This window comes from Piliocolobus tephrosceles, chromosome 1, assembly GCF_002776525.5.
Source record: "Piliocolobus tephrosceles isolate RC106 chromosome 1, ASM277652v3, whole genome shotgun sequence".
Taxonomy (NCBI): Eukaryota; Metazoa; Chordata; class Mammalia; order Primates; family Cercopithecidae; genus Piliocolobus; species Piliocolobus tephrosceles.
Window position 1 is genome coordinate 39862964 of NC_045434.1, and position 22745 is coordinate 39885708.

Sequence of the window (22745 nt, forward strand, 5' to 3'; positions counted from 1 at the left end):
TCCTTCCTTCCTTCCTTCCTTCCTTCCTTCCTTCCTTCCTTCCTTCCTTCCTTCCTCCCTCCCTCCCTCTCTTCCTTCCTTCCCTCCCTCATTCCCTCTCCCCCTTCATTTCTCTCTCCTTCTATGCATCATGCTGTCCACCATCTTTTCATCCATCCATCCATCCATCCATCCACCCATCCATCCATCCATCCATCCATCCATCCATCCATCCATCTATCCATCCAAGCATTGCATTAGGTACTGTGGGGATATAAGGTGAGAAATGCTGTAGAAGAAATAAGTCCTAGACATAAACAATGATGACGCAGGATAGAACAAGGCAAATGCTGACAGAGGTGAGGATGAAGTGCTCTGGGCATTCATGGGAGAGAGACGCTATCGGAGGTTATCCGCAAGGAAGTGCACAATCTGATTTATGCATCTGAAAAGAAGACTGGCTGTTACCTGGAAATGGATTTAGGGAGGGTGGAAGCAGACAGTGCTCCTGATAAAGGAAATAGCAAGCCTAAAAGCCAGAGGTGGGAAAGGGTTAGTGCAGCCTAGATCTGTGCGTTGGAGCCCAGTGAACTCTTGATGAGGTAAAGTTGGAAAGGTTGGCGGGGGCCGCATCTGCTGAGTTTTGAAAGGAGTTTGGATTTTTAATTTTGTCATTACCGTTAAAGCGCTAAAAAGCATGATGATTTCACAGTTTATACAAAGACAGCGATTAGATCACCTTAGTGAAAAGCAGAGCATGTTTTTCAGTTCAGAACAATAAAAAAAGGGCCAGGCACGGTGGCTCACGCCTGTAATCCCAGCACTTTGGGAGGCCAAGGTGGGCAAATCACCTGAGGTCAGGAGTTCCAGACCAGCCTGGCTGACAAGGCAAAACCCCGTCTCTACTAAACATGCAAAATCAGCCGGGCGTTGTGGTGGGTGCCTGTAATCCCACCTGAGGCAGGAGAATCACTTGATCCTGGGAGGCGGAGGTTGCAATGAGCCAAGATCACCCCACTGCACTCCAACCTGGGCGACAGAATGAGACTGTTTCAAAAAAAAAAAAAAAAAGAACAATAGAAAGAGGACCTGGTTATAGACAAATAATCATATGTATGCCAAGTGATTGAAATTTCTCGTAATTGTATGCCTCAAAAGGGCACTATTTCTTATGGGAAATTTAAAATGAGATCCCAGTGAACTGCTACTACTGATGATGATTATTCCAAGGCCTTGCCCTGAGTACAACCTGAGGAAATATTTTCTGTTTCCTTTTATTCTCCTAAGGCCACGGCTGGGAAACCGCCTTTGCGCCTTTGCTTCCTGACCTAACTCATTGGAGCTACATGTTTTAGTGAGGGGTGGGAGTGCTGTGAAGTGAGCCCGAGGGATCCTGCACGCCTCACTCTATTGTTTAAGGAGGGGCTCCAGCTGCTTTGATCTGTGTCTCCGGGTGAGTGTGGGTGGTAGTGGGCGGTCCAGCCTGTGTCTGGCTGCCTGGCGGTCTTTCCTAAGAAGCACCTTGAGGGTCAGCGACTGTGTGCTATTATAGTTATTATTGTAATAAATGCTTCAGTGCCAGAGAAGCAGTATACAGCAGACGCAATTACCATCCACGCTTTACTAGACTTAAAAAAATCTGTGAAAATCTGACTCAAATGACTCCGTTTCGGATGGGTTTATGTAGGATTTGAGGTAAACTTGTAGAGTCTCATTTCCTTGGCTGTGGAGAGAACGCTGGCTGGCAGAATCAAGGATTTTGAGGGACCTGGAGTGAGGGGGCAGAAAATGGAGAGGATGAAACCTTGAAGAGGTGTCCCTGGCTCTGTACAAATGAATAGTCAAAGGAATGATGGATGGGACCTAGAACCAGAGTTCAGCGAAAGATGGAGAAAAACCTGCTAGTTTTGTTTACTGACCCCAGAATGGCTTCAGGTCTGTTCAGGGTTCGAGTCTGATTTTTTGAATTTTATTTTCTGATGGTCTGCAATATTTGAATGCCAGATCCCGAACACATACCTGGACTCCAACGCACAAATCCTTGCATGAGTCCTAGAATGCACCGAACTTTTTCCCACCTTGGGCTTTTAGTCTTGCTCTTTCCTTTGTCAGGGGCACTCCCTGCTTCCACCCTCCCTAACCCCATTTCCCCATAATAGCCAGTCTTCTTTTTAGATGCATACATCAGATCATGCACTGATTCCTGCTCAAGTAGGAAACCATGGATAATGTGATACATGCTTGACAAAGGCAAATATCTTTGGCAAAATAAAACACTAGCAACCCTCTTGGCTGGGTGCAGTGGCTCACGCCTGTAATCCCAACACTCTGGGAGGCTGAGGCAGGCAGATCACTTGAGGGCGGGAGTTCATAGCCTGGCCAACATGGTGAAACCCCTTCTCTACTAGAAATACTAAAATATTCCATTGTATTTCAGAAGATTATAAAAGCTATAAGGTGAATTTTGAAGTCTTCATCAGCATATCCATATTAAAAGGAGATGACAGAAGCCAAAATAAAATAATTACGGGCTGACACGACAACTGGGTTCAAACAAGCATCGGTTTCATTAAAAATGGCTAACTTGAAGATAAATCGTTTGACTCCAGCTCTCTAGAGGATCCAAGGTGACCTTGATGGCCAGTGGAAGAAATCACAACATGGAACTCCTTGAATAAAAATTTATTGACTTAAAAAAATACTAAAATTAGCTGGGTATGGTGGCAAATGCCTGTAATCCTGGATATTCAGGGGGCTGAGGCACGAGAATCCCTTGAACCTGGGAGGTAGAGGTTGCAATGAGCTGAGATCACACCACTGCACTTTAGCCTGGGCGACAGAGTGAGACTCTGTCTCGAAAAAAGAAAAACAACACAACAACAACAACAACAAAAAAAACCCAAAAAATCACACAAAAAATTAGCAACCTCTTTCTTTTAATGTTACTGGCTCATAAAGTCTGAGTGTTCAAGCATGCAGTATAACCTCCCTGTTAGATGTGAGGTGGTGTTTATTGAATTAATAAAATAAATATACATCTCATTGACCAAGGATAAAAGAAGGAAGGGGGAAAAGGGGCTTAAATCAGCAAAACAAAATCTACTGATGAGGTACTTTGGAAAGAAAGATGCTTTATCAGGAACGAGTAAAAGAAAATCTGCAATAAAGTGATACAGACAAATATTTTGATGTATTTGTTATGTAAATAATTCATAAGAAAAACATTGTGCCATAAGAAAAACATAGATAAATGGACAAAGATCATGAACCAGACAAGTAAGGAAATATAACTAAAACAGCAAACCGGCATATGGCGCTCTCTACCCTCCTTCCCACCCATCTTACCACCTCCCAACTTCCTATTCCTTTCCACTGCTTTGTATATTTCTCCTTAACAAATACCATTATCCTGCTATTCTGTCTGGGTATCACCTATTTATCTTGTTTATTTTCTTTCCCCCTAAATTGCATGTAAACTCCATGGGGGCTGGGACATCTGCTGGTTTTGTTTGCTACTGTATGCATCCCATTACCTAGAACTCAGGGAAGGTCCAAGACAACCATCTATGAGTTTTTTAAAGTTCAACGGAACATTCATTAATTTGTTAAAAAAAAAAAGACTAAATGCCTACCATGGACTAGGCACTGTGTGATATAATAGGGCTTCATTTTTCCTTTTTCAAAAGCATGAGATGTGTTTTCTACCTGTTAGAACTGCAGAGTTGAGTGCAGAGATTTGCCTGTGGGCACAGCTTTGTTTCAAAAAGAAATTTTTTTTTTTTTTTTAATTTTGGCCAAAATTTTACAACCAATAGATTTCATACACAAAGCCAGATTTCTGTCTTCTTTTAAAAGAAGAGTTGATGCTGACTACAACAGGCATCAATTGCATGTGGCTACAACTGGCAGGGGGTGAAGTGCTGCTTCTTACGCCCTTTGGGCAGGATCCCAAAGGACCAGGGAAGGTCTTAGAGTAAGGCAACAGGGAAGGACCACTTCCTGTTGCCTTACTCTAAGCCTGGCAGTGCCCTTTGGCAGCCAGTAGTTGCCAAACCATGGTAGTAGTTGTGCAGGTATTGGTCACAGAATAAAAAAGACCACGCACAAGCTATGCTACACCGTTTTATTAAGCCTAATTGCAGGAATATTCTAGAATTTTAAATAGAAAAGTTGTTTCCTGCCCCCCGTCCCCACCACCCACCACCCCCAGTAGAGAGAGTAAATACTAAATGGTTTTAGGGAAGTTAGTCTCAACTTGGGAGATGATTTGAGAGAGACCATTTTTCAAATGCATTAATGATGAAAAGCATCATTCCATGCAAAAGGAGCCTGGAACAAGCTCTCCCATCATTCTCTTGGTGGGACCATTTCAAAGACTCAATACTGAGTTAAGTGCAATACAGCTAGGTGTTTAATCTCAATGAAGCTTGGTAACTTCCAAGCCCTGCAGGCAAGGCTGTAGAGAGTGTCTTCAGGGAGTTCTCATGCAATGCAGATACCCAAGGCCAATACACTCCCCAGACATGAGGCCCATACATCCCCTCACTCTAGATGGCATAGCCCTTGGCTTTAAGGGAGACCCATTTGGATGAGAAAGGGGTATGTATGCAATAGGCTTGGAACCTGTTGTGCAAGCTTTGGAGTGGAGATGTGGACTACGGACCTCCATCCCTGGAACCATAATGCAACTCCATTGAAGGCTGTGCATTTAAAGGACAATGGGGGCAGGTGTGGTAGCTCATGCCTATAATTCCAGCAGTTTGGGAAGCTGAGGTGGGAGGATTGCTTGAGGCCAGGAGTTTAAGACCAGCCTGGGCAATACCACGAGAACCTGTCTCTACCAAAAAGTAACATATTTAGCTGAGTGTTGTGGCACACATCTGTGGTCCCAGCTACTCAGGAGGCTGAAGTGAGAAGACAGCTTGAGCCCGGGAGGTTGAGGCTGCAGTGAGCCATGATCGCACTACTGCACTCCACTCTGGGTGACAGAGTGAGACTCTATCTCAAAAAGAAAACAAAAGAAAATAGGGTGGGTATGATGGTGCACACCTGTAATTCCCAGCACTTTGAGCAACCAAGTTAGGTGGATAGCTTGAATCCAGGAGTTTACAACCAGACTGGGCAACACGGTGAAACCCTGCCTCTGCAAAAACAAAAAACAAACGGACAGAAAAAAAAAAAACCCACAACAAAAATTGGTTGGGCATGGTGGCACACAACTGTATTCCCCGTTACTTGGGAGGCTGAGGTTGGAGGATCGCTTGAGCCCAGGAGGTCGAGGCTACAGTGAGCTGAGATTGTGACACTGCACTCCAGCCTGGACAACAGAGTTAGATCCTGTCTCAATAAAAATAAAAATTAAAATAAAATAAAAGAAGGACACCCATTGTTTTCAAAGTAGAATTTTAGAGGAGGAGACAGAAGAGGAGGGATGTGATATAAAAAGATTATAACAAGTTTATATATTTTGAAAATATTGCTCTGAATAAATATATCATGAGCTGCCCTTATGAAGTTAATTTTTACCACCATAAAGCAGGTTCTTTTTTTTTTTTTTCTTTTTTGAGACAGAATTTCGCATCTTGTCACCCAGGCTAAAGTGCAATGGCACAATCTCAGCTCACGGCAACCTCCGCCTCCTGGGTTCAAGCTATTCTCTTGCCTCAGCCTCCCGAGCAGCTGGGATTAGAGACAACTGCCACCACGCCGCACTAATTTTTGTATTTTTAGTAGAGATGGGGTTTCACTATGTTGGCCAGGCTGGTCTCGAACTCCTGACCACAGATGATCCACCCTTCTCGGCCTCCCAAAGTGCTGGGTTTACAGGCGTGAATCACTGTGCCCAGCCCATGTTCTAAATAAGAAAGGCACGATGAAAGATTTGTAGTTATTTTGAGATTGCTTCCAAAAGGCATCCAGGGCAGGGAGGGCATTGGCTCATTGGGTTAGCCAGATGAAGAACCTCACAAGGACCAATGAACAGAGAATTTAGCTCTTGTACGTGTATAGTCATGTACTTGGTACAAATTTCACAGCACATGACAGCTGTGTGGCACATCTGTTGGAGATCCAAAAAATCAGTTTCACAAGCATTGGTTGGGAAAGATTCAGCTTGGCACTAGTTCTGAGAAAAGCCCTGCAACTTTGAATTGTGTGCAAATGTAACATGCTGTAAGTTCACTGAAATGTTAGTCTTTGCCCATGGGATAAAAATATCTAGTCCTGTTACAAGCCAAGCTGTTTAAATCACACTTGCAGTACTGGTCATATGAAGAAGGATATTGGAAATCAGAATTTGTTCCTAGGATGGGTAGACAAGAAGAATCTAGAAATTATGACACAGGAAGTGGTTGAAAGACTTGGAGATGACAGATCTCTAGTTCAACTTGAACAGGAAAAGACTAAGGAGGGAGATGCCATAGCTATCTTCAGATTCGCAAAAACCTGATGATGCAGGGCTCTTTGGTTGTAAAACAGCATCCAAAGATTATGTCTGTTGGATAAATAAAAGAATAAAAAGAGAGTAGGGGTGTGTGTCTGTGTCTGTGTGTGCATGAGTGCTGTATGTATCTGTATGTGTTGTGTGTGTGTCTTGCTTTTCAGGCAAGAGAAAAAACACATGATGAAAATTACAGACAGAGAGGTAGATTGAAAACACCATAAAAATGTTACTGTTTGTAACAGCCAAGCTGAATGACCCTCTATTAGGGATTTAATGGTAAACTCAATCTTGAGAAGGAACATAAAATGGAAAGATGAGGGCTTTGGAGTCAGACACATCTGGGAGCAAATTATATCTTTGCCATTTAGCTTTGTGACTTTAGGCAAGCTACCTAGCCTCTCTGAGTATTCGTTTTTCCATCTATTAAACGGGGATAATAAAACCCATGTTAACATGTGAGAATTAACTGAGCTGACAAATGTAAAGTCCTAGAAACAGTACGCTTTGGATAAATGTTAGCTGACTGTTCTAGATTAGATGTCATCCAAAGTAGAAAGAGTGAGTTATAGAAATTATTGTAAGGCAGTCACTTAGCGGCTCCATTAGATGTACGTGGTCACCGCTGGTCGTGGTGGCTCATGCCTGTAATCCCAGCACTTTGGGAGGCCAAGGCAGGCAGATCACCTGAGGTCAGGAGTTTGAGACCAGCCTGACCAGCACTGGCAAAACCCCATCTCTATTAAAAATATAAAAATTAGCTGGGCATGGTGGTGTGCACCTGTAATCCCAACTACTTGGGAGGCTGAGGCAGGAGAATCACTTGAACCCAGGAGGCAGAGGTTTCGGAGAGCTGAGATCATCCCACTGCACTCCAGACTCCAGCCTGGGCAACAGAGTGAGACTTGGTCGCAAAAAAAAAAAAAGATGTACACAGTCCCCTTGTATCGTCAATGCCTGACACAGAGCCTGCACAGGGAGCCACTCAGCAGGTGATGGCACAGCTGTTGACTTTATTGTCAGCACTATGGGTAAGTCACACCCTAGAAACAGGTTCTCAATATGGCAGCATGGCCAACAGAGACAGCCTGCGTAGGGAAGCGGGGTAGGTGTTGGCATCAGAGAGGTTCAAATCTCAGTTCTCCACTGGATCGAGTTACTTCACCTTTCCGAGCTGCATGTTTCTCTTCTGGGGCAGTACGTGTTTCATGGGAGTGAGTGATGAAATTGCATATGTGGCCGGGCGCGGTGGCTCAAGCCTGTAATCCCAGTACTTTGGGAGGCCGAGACGGGCGGATCATGAGGTCAGGAGATCAAGACCATCCTGGCTAACACGGTGAAACCCCGTCTCTACTAAAAATACAAAAAACTAGCCGGGCGAGGTGGCAGGCGTCTGTAGTCCCAGCTACTCCGGAGGCTGAGGCAGGAGAATGGCGTGAACCCGGGAGGCGGAGCTTGCAGTGAGCTGAGATCCGGCCACTGCACTCCAGCCCAGGAGACACAGCAAGACTCCGTCTCAAAAAAAAAAAAGAAATTGCATATGCAAAGGCGTTTGATATTCTTTTCCCAGAGGGATCCTCTTTACAATCCAGAGAGGCAGATAATGCACTCTGTATGGAAGAAAAAACAAGATTCAGAAAATTGAAGTGATATGCCCAAGGAAATAGCAGAATTGGTATTTGATTCTTTCCTTTTAACCTGAAGGCCCATCATCTTTCCGAGACCATGATGGAAACATTTTTTGGTGTCTCAGCATGCCGGGTCCTATGCTGGCTGTTTCCGTGTATCGCCTCCTTTGCTGTTCGGGTCCCCATGGAGATGTTAGTCACTTTGCGAGTCTCTTTGAAACATCTGCAGGATGAGCTTCTTAGACACTTGAGAAAGGTCATTCTTCATGGGACACCTGGCTTTGGGAGGAGACATCTGCCCAGACAGTCACGTCCGCTCATCGCCTTAACGGGCACTGGAGGGATGGCTGTGGTGTATCTTGAGCAGCGACACCACTGGCTAGTAGCTGTGCTGACTCCGCGGCTGCCCATCCTCAGGTCTCCTTGAGCCCACAGACTTGCTTTGTGGGATTACAGTGTTTTGAAATGAACTCCTTGCAAGCATTTAAATCAGAAATATCCGCATAAAAATGTAATTTAACAGTTTGGGTTTCTCTCGAGGAACTGGACGGTCTGGCAAACTTGAGCCCATGTTCTCCCAGGCAGCAGCCCACCAGCACTGCTGGTGCAAGGGGACCGTGTACATCTCCTTTAAGTGGAGCAGGCGTCCCCACGGTCCCCGCACTGCCAATTGCACTCCCATACCTTCCTCCCCCAAAGAGTTTAGGTTACCATATAGTACTCATGCATAATTTCTATCAATAATAACATAAACACCTGCTAGAACAGTTCCTGAGGTGTTTTTTCTGACCATCTCTTTTGTATGCTTCCTCCCCAGTCTGTGATTGCAATGGGAAGTCCAGGCAGTGTATCTTTGATCAGGAACTTTACAGACAAACTGGTAATGGATTCCGCTGCCTCAACTGCAATGACAATACTGATGGCATTCACTGCGAGAGGTGCAAGGACGGCTTTTACCGGCACAGAGAAAGGGACCGCTGTCTGCCCTGCAATTGTAACTCCAAAGGTAGCTGAAAAGGGGGGAAAGAGGGAGAGGGAGATGGAGCAGTGGGGAGACAGGAGGGAAGGAGCGAGGAAAAGAAGAAGGAAGGGAACAAGGGAGGAAAAAAGAAAGAAAACAGGGGAAGCAAGTAGGCCAAGAGGGAGATGTTCAACTTCACGAGCAACTGGGAACCTACCAGACATTGGTCTTTTTAGCAGTTTCAGTCTGAAAGGAAACATGTTTCTCTTAAGCAGGGGTTGGTGGAACCAGCTGGGACTTTAAGGGCATGTTGTCTTGAATTCTAATACAGTCACATTATTAACTTTTCCAGGCAGTTGACAGTCTTTTCCAGGCAGTTAACAAAGGAAGCTTGCACTCTTTGAGGGATAGTTCTTCATATCCATAGCCATCCATTTGACCAACCTCTTGAAAAATAAGGAATTAGAAAGATCTGTTTCTAGTGCTGTGCTAGGTGCTAGCAATATGAAGTTGTACTAATAAAGGAGACAGACAAGTAAATAGGAAAATTAAAGTCTTTCATTAGGTTGCTAACAAGATAAAACAAAATAACAAATAGGAAACACCTAATGGGGTGGCTGGTTCATAGGAGAGCTAGTTTTTTGTTTTTGTTTTTTTTTTGAGACAGAGTCTCGCACTGTCGTCCAGGCTGGAGTGCGGTGGCGCCATCTTGGCTCACTGCAACCTCCGCCTCCCAGGTTCAAGCGATTCTTCTGCCTTAGCCTCCCGAGTAGCTGGGATTACAGACATCTGCCACCACGCCCAGCTAATTTTTTGTATTTTTAGTAGAGATGGGGTTTCATTATGTTGGCCAGGTTGGTCTCGAGTGCCTGACCTCATGATCGACCCGCCTCAGCCTCCCAAAGTGCTGAGACTACAGGTGTGAGCCACCACACCTGACCAGTTGCTTTTTTTCTTAAAAAGTATCCCACACAGTACTATATTCATATAACTGTAGGTCTTTGCTGTGCACACAGATACACACACTGTGTTATATTCATTGTGGACAGACAATAAAGACAAGTTAGTAAATATAAAGGGGGAGAGAGAGGTGGTTCTAGAAATAAGATTTTTTTTTTAATGGTTCATTTGTCTATTATCTTTCTTGGCATTATCAACTTTTCTTGCTAGAAAGTGTTTAATAGCATCCTATGATAAATATTGATCCACTTAAAGCATACAGCCTTACTGCATGGCAATGACTTCGTGTATTAGGTCTGTGCAACCAATTGATAGCTGCAGATTGAAAGAATCTAAAAATGGGCAGATTCTGGTGCGTCCATGAATTGCTGGTAGAGTGGGTTGGGAGTCTTATAGAAAACTGGGTGACCCTGTGGTGAGATAGACCCATATCACAGCAGTCACCCCCCAAATTCACCTAAGTTGCTGTTACAATGTGCTTTGACTCAGATTAGTTTAGCTTTGTTGTGTAGAATTTGCATCCAGAATCTTTTGGACTTAGCAGTACTCCCTGTGAATCAAAGAACTTCATAAAAAAATTAAAAGACAAATTATTCCATTTTAATCGGCATTTAATCTCTCTGAAGAGCCCCTATTGCCTTAGGTCATGCAGCTTCATTGTGAGTCACCAGAGTTGGGTCATCCCAGTGGAATGATCAGTGAGAATGAAACTAGAAATTTAATTGGCTCAGCTTGAAAGCCTGGCCTGAAGACAAGGTTATTAGTCTCAGGGTAGACCAGGAACCTGCTGCCTAGCACAGAAGGATGGGAAAGAAGGATTTACCATGCCATCTCTTCTGTTTCAGCATGTAGTCTACTGCTTGCCCAGTGGTAGTGAAACTGGCTCCTTCTTTCTATTTGGGGAATAGATATCCCAGATTCAGTGGGAACAGCTTGGCAGGAAGTGGTGGAGCCCAATATTGATTTATATCTTATATGATAGTTAACACGTGCCGTGTGCCAACCCTGGGCCAGGCACTTTTCTAGGTGTTTTTAATCCAGTAATTAATCAATCTTCACAAATAGCTTTATAAAGAGAGGGCTATGTTTTTTTCCATTTCACAAATGATGTAGCAGAGACTTAGGGAGGGAGGGGAAGAAACTTGTCTAAGTTTGTAGAGCTAAGGGGCAGAGTAAGAGTTCAGGACCAGGTTTGTTGACATCAAAGGTAATAATGTAGAGTACAGTGGTAGGTTATGGAGCCAGGCAGCCTGGGTGCAAATCTGGACATGACCACCACCACTGGGTCACCCTGGGCAGGTTCCTTAACCTCTTGCTGCTCCAGCATCCTCATCTGTTAAAGAGTGATCATGATATTCATGTCATGGGATCCTGGGGAGATAAAATGGTGTCTGACAAGCACATGGCAGGCAACTCGGTAAATTGTTAATTGATGTAGTTGTTTTTCTTATTAAGACAGTGGGGAAACTGAGACCTAGAAAAGTTAATGAATGGCCTAAAGTCTTTCAGCAACTGATTGCAAGAACTAAAGTTGTAAGCCGGATCTTCTGACCAAGAACAGTTCTCTTATTCCCTCTATATGAAAGAAAAAAAAAAAATCAGAATGGCATTTTTCTATGCCCAAAAGCAGACAATTTATGTGTACACAAAAAGCTTGATGGATATTATTTCCTAAGATCTGACTAATGCTTTATAATTTTCCAAAACATTTTCATAGATGATGTCCTTTTCAGTCCTCATAACAGTCTGACAACCTGTGTTAACACATCCCACATCCCCTGTTAAAGAGATGAAGAAACTGAACTTTCAGGGTCCAAACTGCCAAGGCTGAAAGACACATTGGTGGCAGAGACTGTTCCCACCATGTGCTGTCCCCAGCTGCTCCTCAGCTGCACATGTCACTAAACCACTAGCACAAGTTTAATTCCCTATGTGATTTCTCAATCTCCCAATTCGCCAGAGGATATTTTTCACTTTCAGATAATAACTTGACAGGGGAGTTTGTTGTATATTCAATTTCAAATGCAAAAGAACATGTCTTACAAAAAATGCTGTCATTACATGAATGTCAAATGAAGCCAACGGCATTAATAAACTCCAGAGTAGTCACCAATTTTGGACTTCATATAGATTTCCCATAAATGTAGCAACTAGGCTTATTTTTAGATTATGACTTTGTGGACTCAGCAACAGGGCTGAGTTATCTTCAGCTCCTCCAGCCACATATTTAAGCCCTGATAACCTTTTGCAGATACTTTGAAATTCACTGTGTGTGCAAGTTTTTTCCTCCCATGACAGCTAAGTTTTTGAGGTCTATGTGATGCTGGACTTACTCTCTTAATTTTATATTTTTCACATATCTTTGATGCTGACAGTGTATTATTCAGACTATACCATTTCCGCAATTATTTAAAACATGTTTTTAAATGCAAGTGTATATATTTTTAAAAGCGTTCTCAAAAGGAGGCAAATTCTCTCAGTTTATATTTTTTGTTTATTTGTTTTTATTGGGTTTGTTGTTGTTGTTTTGGGACAAGATCTCACTCTGTGGCCAAGGCTGGAGTATAGCGGCTCCATCAGGGCTTACTGCAGCCTCAAACTCCTGGGCTCAAGCATTCCTCCTTCCACAGCCTGCTGAGTAGCTGGGACTACTGGTGTGTTCTACCATGCCTGACTAATTTTTAATTTTTTTGTAGAGACCGGGTCTATGTTGCCCAGGCTGGTCTCAAATTCCTGGGCTCAAGCAATCCTCCTGCCTCAGCCTCCCCTAACTGCTGGTATTACAAGTATGAGCCACCATGCTCAGCCTTCAATTTTAAATATAATCAGTTTTTAATACCTTCCTGAGTCTTCAAATGCATGTAGACTATATCTGCATAAACCATGAATGTGCTTACTGGGACACAAATTTGAAACAGGAAGTTTTTCCTCATCTATTCTTTAAAACCAATTGTTCACAATCCCTAAGTACAGTTCATGATGTGGGAATTGGGGCAGGTGGTTTTTTTTGAGTGAGACTTTGAAGAACCAGTGCTATTGTTTTGGAACATGAAATAAGTTAGTCATATTCAGAGTTAAAGCCCAAATGACCGTCTTCCTTCACTTTATAAAAATAATTCATTTCTGAAAAACTACTGCAGGGTGAGTTTTCTGAAGTTGAAAGTGTAATTACCATTAATTTGAATGGAGAAAAAAATGTGTTTCTGGTACCCAATTCGGCATCCATTCATGTTAAAAACAACCACATTTCATCATAAGGGACTTCTATTTAATGTTACTTATCAGAGCATTATTCAGAAAGGAAATTTCCTTCCTTCTGCCCACCACTCACAGAGCAATGAGCATGAAGTCTCTCAACATCAAACCAAATAACCTCTCTTCGTTCTCATTTTATTTAAATGTTCTCTTGCCTTAGGCTCTGAAAACCTTCCTTCTCTCCTCCTCCGCTCACCCTCCTTAGACCTCTCCTCACTGCCTTCCATTGCTCATTGTTTGATTAGACCCTGTCCTGAGACTTCCCCCTCTCTGTTCATCCTCTCTCTTAATAGATGGGCTCTATCTCTGTCCTTACTGCTTCCCCTCCTCTCTCCATCTACTTCTGGACTGATCTTACATTTACTATGGCTTCCTATTCAGCCTGTGTGTTGAAGGCTCCTAGATCTTCATCTCTAGACTCTGAGCTCCAGATGAGCATTTCCACCTTTATATGCCCCTAGAAACTCAAGTTCATATATCCCAAACTAAACTCATTACCTTCTCTTGATGATTCAACCTGAGATCTTGGTCCTCCTCCTCCTGTCTTCCCTGGTTTGGTAAATAGCATCACAGTCCAGTCAGGCATGCACTCTGGGGACCTGAGTGTCATCAATGTGATCCTCTTTCCCTTGTCATTCCTAACCCAAGAGTCATCTAAATCTGTTTGTTCTGTATCCACAGTGGCTCTCACAATGCTTTCCTCCTTCTCTTCTCACCAAGACCCCTCTAATCCAGGCCATCATGGCATGGGAGGAGACACGCTCGTGTTGCCTTCTCCAAGCCATCCTGCAGACTGTTCTAGAGTTCTCTTTCTAAGTGCAGGTCTGAACTTAACACTGCCTGCCTAAACCTCTGAGAGTTCCTATTATGCAGAAATTGATCTGTTATTCTGCTGTGAACTTTTAATTCACTACTAAATAGCGTGAGCTAATACATATAAAGTGCCTAACTCAACATCTAAGGAGATGCTCAAAAAATGTCATTTACGCTATTATCACTGAACGCTCCTTCAAGCCTTGCAAAGTTGACATGTAGATGTTCATAGACTCAAACTGTGAATGTGACTCATTTATTTCACATTCCACGTGCTGCGTAATGTCTTCATATAGACACAGAACTGATACCTTTATCGATTTGAATTCTACTAGTGAATTAAAAGTTCAGAGAAAGGTAATAGATTTAAAAAGCAAACATGTAGAGACTGGTCAATGTTCCCTTGGCTTCATAGACTACGGATAGCCTAATCATTACAGATACTTAAGATACAGGCCAGGCGCAGTGGCTCAGGGCTATAATCCCAGCACTTTGGGAGGCCGAGGCAGGTGGATCATGAGGTCAGGAGTTCGAGACCAGCCTGGTCAACATAGTGAAATCCCATCTCTACTAAAATACAAATCAGGCATGGTGGCACATACCTGTAGTCCCAGCTGCTCAGGAGACTGAGGAAGGGGAATCGCTTGAGCCAGGGAGGCAGAAGTTGCAGTGAGCCGAGATCATACTACTGCCTGGCGATAGAGCAAGACTCCATCTCAAAAAAAAAAAAAAAAAAAAAAAAAAAAAAGACATCCAGATTATGGCCAGGTGCGGTGGCTCATGCCTGTAATCCCAGCACTTTGGGAGGCCAAGGCAGGTGGATCACCTAAGGTTGGGAGTTTGAGACCAGCCTGGCCAACAGGGAGAAACCCCTGTCTCTACTAAAAATACAGAATTAGCTGGGCAATGGTGGTGCACGCCTATAATCTCAGCTACTCGGGAGGCTGAGGCAGGAAAATCGCTTGAACCCAGGAGTTGGAGGTTGCCAGCCTGGGCAACAGGAGCGAAACTTCGTCTCAAAAAAAAAAAAAAAGAAAATGATACACAGATTATTTTACAATTCCACTGAACTGCAGGGGGATTATAAGGTAGCTGAGGTGTAGGTAGCTAGCCTTCCACCTCATCTTTTGGCTTTCTCTCAGCTCCTTCCACAACAGCCCAGCCCTCCTCCTTGGCATACACATATTAGTTGGACAGATTTTTGGGCACCTGCCTTGTGTCAGGCACAATGCTGGGCAGTGGGAATACAGCAGGTGACATAAGGTGAGATCATCCTAAGTCAAGTAGGGCTGAGGACTGGGGTAGGGGTGGGATGGGATTTTAGATGCAGGAGTCAGAGAAGATTTCTCTAGAAAAGTAATATTTAATCAAGACCTGAGTGCTGAGAATGTGCCAACTAGGGGAAGTTTGAGGAAAGAGCATTCCAGACTGAGGGAGCAGCAAGTGCAAACACCTTGAGGGAAGCTGCTTAGCACTTTGCCCCAACCAAGAGAGTTGGGTCGCTGGAACCTAGTGAAGGAGGGTAGGAGATGAGGTAAGAGAGGTAGGGTCTTGCAGGCCATGACACAGAGTCGGCATCTTATTCTGCTTGGGGGAGGCGGGGCACTGGAGGACCTAAATATCTGAATTACATTTTTAAAGAACATCCTGGCTTCTCTGTGGAGTATGGAGAGGCAAGGGTGGAGGCAGGGAGGAGAGTGTGAGGCAGGGCCCAGGTGAGAGAAGGTGGAGGCTGGAATGGGAGTGAGTGTGGAAGGGCAGGTGGTGAGACCTGGTGGCATCCCACATTGACACATTTTGTTGCCCTGAGTTTTTCATGAGCACTTATTCTGAGAGGACCTATTTACAACTAGGAGCATATCTGTAAAAAGTGGAATCATAAGACAAGTACAGTCCCCTAGGAAAGGCACACAGGGTACATCCCGCTGGGGGGCGCACCACAGGGGATACTTTCCAGCACTCCTGGCAGGTGAATATTTTTGGTTAATAGCCCTTTTTAAGCTCATAAAAATCATACCGAATAAGCACTGACCCTTAAAAGATGGCTTTGCCTGCCAGGGATAAGAGAGAATGCTGCTCACTTTCAGATACGAACTCTCTTCTAGGAGGCCAATGTGCTCATTCACAAATTTTCCTTGAGATCTTAAAGATTTGATGGACTTCTTTTAAAAAGCAGTGAGCTGTATGCTACCTACTGTCACAATCAGAGCAGACAGACAGAGACAAATGCTCTTATGAGTAATTTAATTCTTCTCCCTGTGGAAGACATCCTCGGCTGTCAGCACCGTCCCCGGTGGGTGGAAGAATACGCAGACGACGTGAAGTGACTGTTAAAGGCAGCAGATGGTGCTTCTTACTTCGTGTTTACGGAGCACCCATAGGGTGATAGTTGCTTCCAATGCCGCACACATTAAATAGTTCCTCTTCTTCTTTCCTTTCCCCTACCTTGTGGGCTTCAGGTTCTCTTAGTGCTCGATGTGACAACTCCGGACGGTGCAGCTGTAAACCGGGTGTGACAGGAGCCAGATGCGACCGATGTCTGCCAGGCTTCCACATGCTCACGGATGCGGGGTGCACCCAAGACCAGAGACTGCTGTGAGCATCTGCATCCCACCATTGCTGTCACTACCTCAGTGATGACAATTATAGAAACCGTAGCAACCACTTGTATTTACTGAGCCCCTACCCTGTGCCAAACACTGCTTTGAGAGTACATCATGTGGCCTATCTACTTTAATCCTCACAATACCCCTAAGAGGCTGGGATTATCATTATATGCATTTCAAAGAAAAGAAACTTAAACAATATGAGGTTAAGTTGCCTGATGTTACTGGTGAGGCTGGACCTAATGCTTAAGCTCAGAGTTTTGGGTCCAGAGTCCATATCCTTCTCTCTGGCAACAGCTTCCCTCTAGATGAAGGGAGGCAACGAGTCCTTCAAGTAACCTGGGACTCATTTTGGCCCCAGTGAATTTGGGTAGAACTTTTCTGCATAATCTTGATCCCCTTTAGTTTGGAATGTCCTGTATCCCCGCTCAAATTTTTTTTGGAAGATGAGTGAGTATGCATTAAATATCACATAACCAATCTGCAGAGATGCAGAGCTGGCAAGTGTTGGGATGGCTTGGTGGGGGCTTGGCAGTGAAGCACTGGGCACTGGCTAGCAAGGCTCTCACAGAGGAGGCGCGTCCCACTGCCCACTTTGCTGGCTCCTTGCTGGGACAGGAACTGCCCTCCAGCCACACTGCATTGTCCCAGTTGTCAAGGTCCCCAGTTCTCATACTCTCTTGGCATTTGTTCTGGTCCAGCTTTCCCTGACCCTTTCAGATGGTCTTCAGAGATCACCCCTGCCCCACTCCTCCTTTGTAACCCTTTTAAAACATAACCCTCTGTTAGCTCCACCTCCCTGGCCCAACTCAGAATGAGATAAAACTTATCAAGATCCTTCAAGGTCATCCTCTCTCTCCACCCTCAGCCTAGGTGCCTGCTTGGTTTCTTACCACTTTCCTCCCTGCTCCCTGCACTCCGCAGGGAAGTCACACCAGCCTTCTTTCCCTTCTTCAAAGAGCCAAGTGCATGTGACCTTGGCACATCCTGGAGCGCTCTGCCTTCCCCAAAGCCGTGCAGTGCCTCCTGCTCCATCCCCACCCCACTATCTCCTCACAGAGGCCTTCCTGCACCAGTCCCACCCCTCTGTGTTCTCACTCTGCTGTTTCACTCCTTATCTTATTTTCTATTCATGTTTGTCCATTTCTACCACTAAAATGTAAGCCCCCTGTAGCTCTGTCTTGTTTGCTTCTGTGTCCCCATGCCCTGGAGTGGGAAGAGGCACCTCGAGGGTGTCCAGTGCATCTGCAGCTGTCCCTGTGCTTGCTGCCCTGGCACAGGACTCCTGTGGAATGGGGACTGCTCCTATTTCTCTTAGCATCCCTGGTTCTGAGCACCCAGTAGATGCTGAATATGTGTTTGTCAAATGGTCCAGATAAGCAGTAGAGAGGGAGCTAAGAAGGAAGGAGGCCGTGAGAATTCAAAGGTAAAGACTGGCAAAGAAATTCCAGCCATAAGCATTGCTAGACTTGGCATGTGAGTGGATGAGGAATGTGAGGGAGAGGGAGGGGTCAAGGGTGCTCCAGGTTTGGGCAGGATTTGGGTGGGGTCATAGGGCAGGCAGAGGAGGAACAGATCAGTAGAGAAGAGACAGTAAACTTAGTTTTTGAGCAATGAGATAAAACACATGACTGCATACAAAGTGAGTGACAGAAGCAGGAGTGGACGAGATAGGGAGATTGTGCCAGAATTCAGTGAAAACCCTGACACCTTCATTGAGAAAATCTTGCCACAGACAAACAAAAAAAAGTCCATTAAACCCAGCAATCCCAGCAATTCCACTCCTAGGTATACATCCAAGAGAAATGAGAAGGTAGATATCTGCACAAAAACTTGTACACACACATTCATAGCAATATTACTCATAATAGCTGAAAAGTGAAAACAGTAACCAAAAAGAATATATGTATTCCATCACCAAAAAGAATTTATGTGCTGACACATGCCATGACATGGATGAGCCTCAAAAGCATTGTGCTAAGTGAAAGAAGCCAGTCATGAAAGCCCACATACGGTATAATTCCATTTATAGGAAATGTCTAGAATAGGCAAGTCTGGAGAGACAGAAAGTAGACTGGTGGCTGCCAAGGGCTGGAAGTGGGACTGGAGGGAGGAGATGTGGCAGGGTCGGGGAAACAACTGCTAAAGGACACAGGATTTCTTTCCAGAATGATCAAAATGTTCTAAAAATTAATATTGATGGTGATGGCTGTACAATTCTGAGAATCAGCTAAAAACCAGTGGATTGTACATTTTAAATGGGTGAATTGCATGGCATACGAATTATATCTCATTTGAGGAATTACCAACAGAAAGAACTGAATGGAATAAAATAGCAGGTAGATGGAATTAATCATGATAAAAAGCAGACATCATTGAATTAATAGGGAAACAAATGATAATTTTTAAAAAAAATGTAAACAGAGCCAAACAGTCAACCAAAGTAAACTAAACAGTTGAGTGATGAACCTGGTTTACATTCTGGCACAAACCCCTGCTCTCTTTAGGAGTGGCTGACAGTTCTCGGCCCAGCTGCCACCCACCAAGTACACTCTGAGGAGCACTGGTGGAGGCAAGTGAGTCCTCAGGTGTGTGAGAGAGGTCCGCACAGGTGAGGACGGCTAGGAGAAACCTCATTGAAGAAGGACTTGCCCAGCTTAGTGATGTTTGCTCATGAGCAGTTGATTTTTATGTGCTACTTGTGAAGCGTTTGGAAGCATGTCCCTAATTTTCTTTTTCTTCTTTCCCAGAGACTCCAAGTGTGACTGTGACCCAGCTGGCATCGCAGGGCCCTGTGACGCGGGCCGCTGTGTCTGCAAGCCAGCTGTCACTGGAGAACGCTGTGATAGGTCTGTGTGAACTGTGGCCCTACAAACAGCAGAGAGAGTCCCTTGCCAACTAAGGGATTAATCGTCTGAGTGTAATTATGGAAAAGGGATATTTGACAAATGTTGATGACCTTCTTCCTGCTCTGCCCTTAAAAACTAAGCTTTTACAAAAAAAAAAAAAAAAACACTAAAAAACCACTAAGTGCCCAAATCTCACTGGACTCCATACTCTGCTCTGGGTCCCTTCTTTTTGTTTTGACTTTGGGAGAGGCACAGGGCCCCAGAGAGTCCCCCCACCAGCTGGCTCCTAATCCCAGGTGCTCTGTATGAGGCAGTAATCCATAGTGAGATCCTGGGACTCAGGCTGCTTGCAGGAAAGGCCTGGCCCAATTAAACATGCTGTGAAAATTCTTGTAAGAGGGCCTATCACAGCATATGGCCATATATAACCATCGTGTACAAAAAGGCCCTGCCCTGGGGATAGGATGGCAGTTACATGCACACACACGTATGGGCGTGGGGCTGTGAGGGCGAGGTAAGAGCCCCTTGGGCCAAGCCACACTGGAGGAGGTGGAGCAGCGAGGCACCATCCCCCAAGCTGCCGGTGCAGGATATGCCTTAAGTACAACTGTGCTTAGGCTTTAAACTCTTCCCTCCCAGAGGTTGTTGAGCAGAGGACTGTGAGGCTGGCGTCAGAAGCAAGGCTTCCTCCTTCTTTCCTTAAAAGTAAGAAAGCAGTTCTTTGGCACTCTGCCAATCACTTATACCTGCACAGAGGAAATGCCAAATGCACTCCTAACTTGTGTTTTCAGGGGTTCCTGGCTGCTGAGGTGAAGGCAGGGAGATAAAGCTTAAGTGTTAAAAGGGAAGTCACTTGTCGAAAGCCTTTTTAATTTCAAAATAAAAGACAAAAATAGAATGCCCCATAAAATAAATGTTATCGCCACCAATGATAAGAAATAGACCTCTGCTAAAACTGCGTCCCAGTGACAATGCTCTCCCCCTCCCTAGAAGTGACCTCCATTCTGACTTTTATGGTAATCACTTTCTTTCTTTACTTTATAATTTATTAGCCCAGTGCGTTCCTAAACAAAATCGTTTAGTTTTGTCTAATTCCCTTCCTTTCTCTTCTTTTTTCTTCCCTCCCCATTCCTCCCCTCCCATCCTTCCTTGTTTTTTCAAGCTCTTTTAATTGGCAGGTTTCTTCTCCATAGAAACCATAATAATTCTTTTAACTCTTGCTCTTAGAGAAAAAACAAAGCGTGTTTAGTTACAACTGTTCTCTGAAGCACCTGCCCTTCACAGCTACCCTGCTTTTCTGTGATACTGTACTCAGAGCATTCCCCCCAACATGTGGTGCAGTAGCTTTTAGACTACATGATTTGGAGGCAGATGTACATGATTTTCAATCTTGCCTCAGCCACTTACCTGCTATATATCAAGAGTTTCTTAACCTCTTGGCCTTAGTCTCCTCATCTAAGAAAACTAGAAATAGCAATTCCTCTTAGGGTTAGAGGGAGGTTAAATGAGAGAGTACACTCAAGGTGCCTGGCACAACAGAAGTGCTAAATAAATGATCATTGAAACCATCGTTGTTTCACATTATTTCATGTGGAAGGATGTAGTTAACTTGAGCAGAGGACAAACAAGTCCTCCCCAGCTTCCCCTGCCCTCTTCTCTGTGACTCCAGCATTGAAGACTCGCCTGGCAGCCATGGTCCTCACAGAAGCCACTGGAGGGCTTGAGTTGGGAGCAGAGGTGGAATGCTAGCCTACACCTGGCTTTTGGAGAGTGTCTTAGCCATCCTTTTTCTTTGTCATATCCTCACCTACACTTTTCCCTAGTGAGCCAGAGCCCAGGTACAAGAGTCAGAGATGGGGATCAACACCTAAGTGGTCTTGGGGAGGGGGTCAATACAGCTGAGTAATGCTGAGGCAGGAGCCTCACCTTCCCTGGTCCCCACTTCCCAGTCTTTGTCCCCATTAAACAGTAGCTCCAGAACAGGGCAGCTTTGCATAACCCTGCCCACACCATTCTGCTCATCTGACCACCACTCAATTTCCTACCAAGGACTGGCCAACTACTCAGATGCCAGACCACCAAGACAAACGTGGCTCTGTTCTACAAAGGAACAGAAAGTGAATGTTCCCTATGCTGTCTCATTTAGGGGGTCGTGATTGTCCATCTGGCGGTCTGGGGGTGGGGGTGCTATGTGAAATCTGGTATTTCCCTCCTCTGAAAATTAATAGGGCCAAGTGGAAGAGAAGGTAGAGAGAGGATGACTCATTCATCATATTCTCTCTACAGAATAAAAAATAACCTATAATATCCTGATTTCTACAATGCTACTGCAGGTGTCGATCAGGTTACTATAATCTGGATCGGGGGAACCCTGAGGGCTGTACCCAGTGTTTCTGCTATGGGCATTCAGCCAGCTGCCGCAGCTCTGCAGACTACAGTGTCCATAAGATCACCTCTACCTTTAATCAAGGTAAAGTCTTCCATTTTCTAGGTTTTAGTTTTTGAATGTTGTATAGGGCTTTGTACTTACAGACAACCACCTCCGTATTCACAGGATGGATTCTCTTTAGCAATTCTCTTATAGTATTTAATGTACATTATTTTGTCAGGGCACTCAGGCATACTCTGATGTCTTGAAAAAGTCATAGACTGAAAATAGTTCACTCATATAACTTAAAAGAATAACCACAAAAGAGACTAGATTTTTATTTCCCTGAATTTTCCATCCCCATCTATTTCAAAACCACAAAGGAATCATTCATTTGGTTTGGAGAGTGTATAAGACTCTTCCTGGAATTCACATTCACTAATAATGCTGTTTTCACATATAATAAATGAGCTAATTTATGTGAAATTAGTTCCCAAGCTACAGAGCACTATAAAAATATTGGAAATTGATATTATTTCAACACTAAGTTTGAGTTTCCCTTTGAAAAGACTGGACCCTCTCACTTCATTAAGGCCAGAGCCTGTTTATATAAATATAAAAAATGGAAATTACAGGCAGAAGAAAACCTGCTATCTTATCACAAGAGTCATACTCAAAGATGAGAAATCATAGCAGCTGCGGGGCGGGAGCAGGTGAAGTTGAGACCCACACAGAGAGGTACATGGATAATTTTAAGGACCATTTACAAATGTGGAAATATTGAGAAAACCCCACTTGCTACTCACCACTAGGACTTGTTGGCAAGCGAATCTTTCCTTGTTTAGCTTAATAGATGAGGAAGGCTTGTCCAATGCAGATTGATTATG

At 44.3% G+C, this 22745-nt stretch overlaps 1 protein-coding gene across 1 annotated transcript in view; it reads left to right on the forward strand.

Annotated features, from left to right (window-relative positions):
* Positions 1–22745, forward strand: part of LAMC2 (laminin subunit gamma 2) — a 59245-nt gene that overhangs the window by 13493 nt on the left and 23007 nt on the right. Inside the window, exons 2-5 of the mRNA XM_023203482.3 lie at positions 8864–9052; positions 16495–16630; positions 19392–19490; positions 21824–21960. Of these exons, the coding sequence (XP_023059250.2) occupies positions 8864–9052; positions 16495–16630; positions 19392–19490; positions 21824–21960 (561 nt within the window). The remainder of the gene's footprint in view (positions 1–8863; positions 9053–16494; positions 16631–19391; positions 19491–21823; positions 21961–22745) is intronic.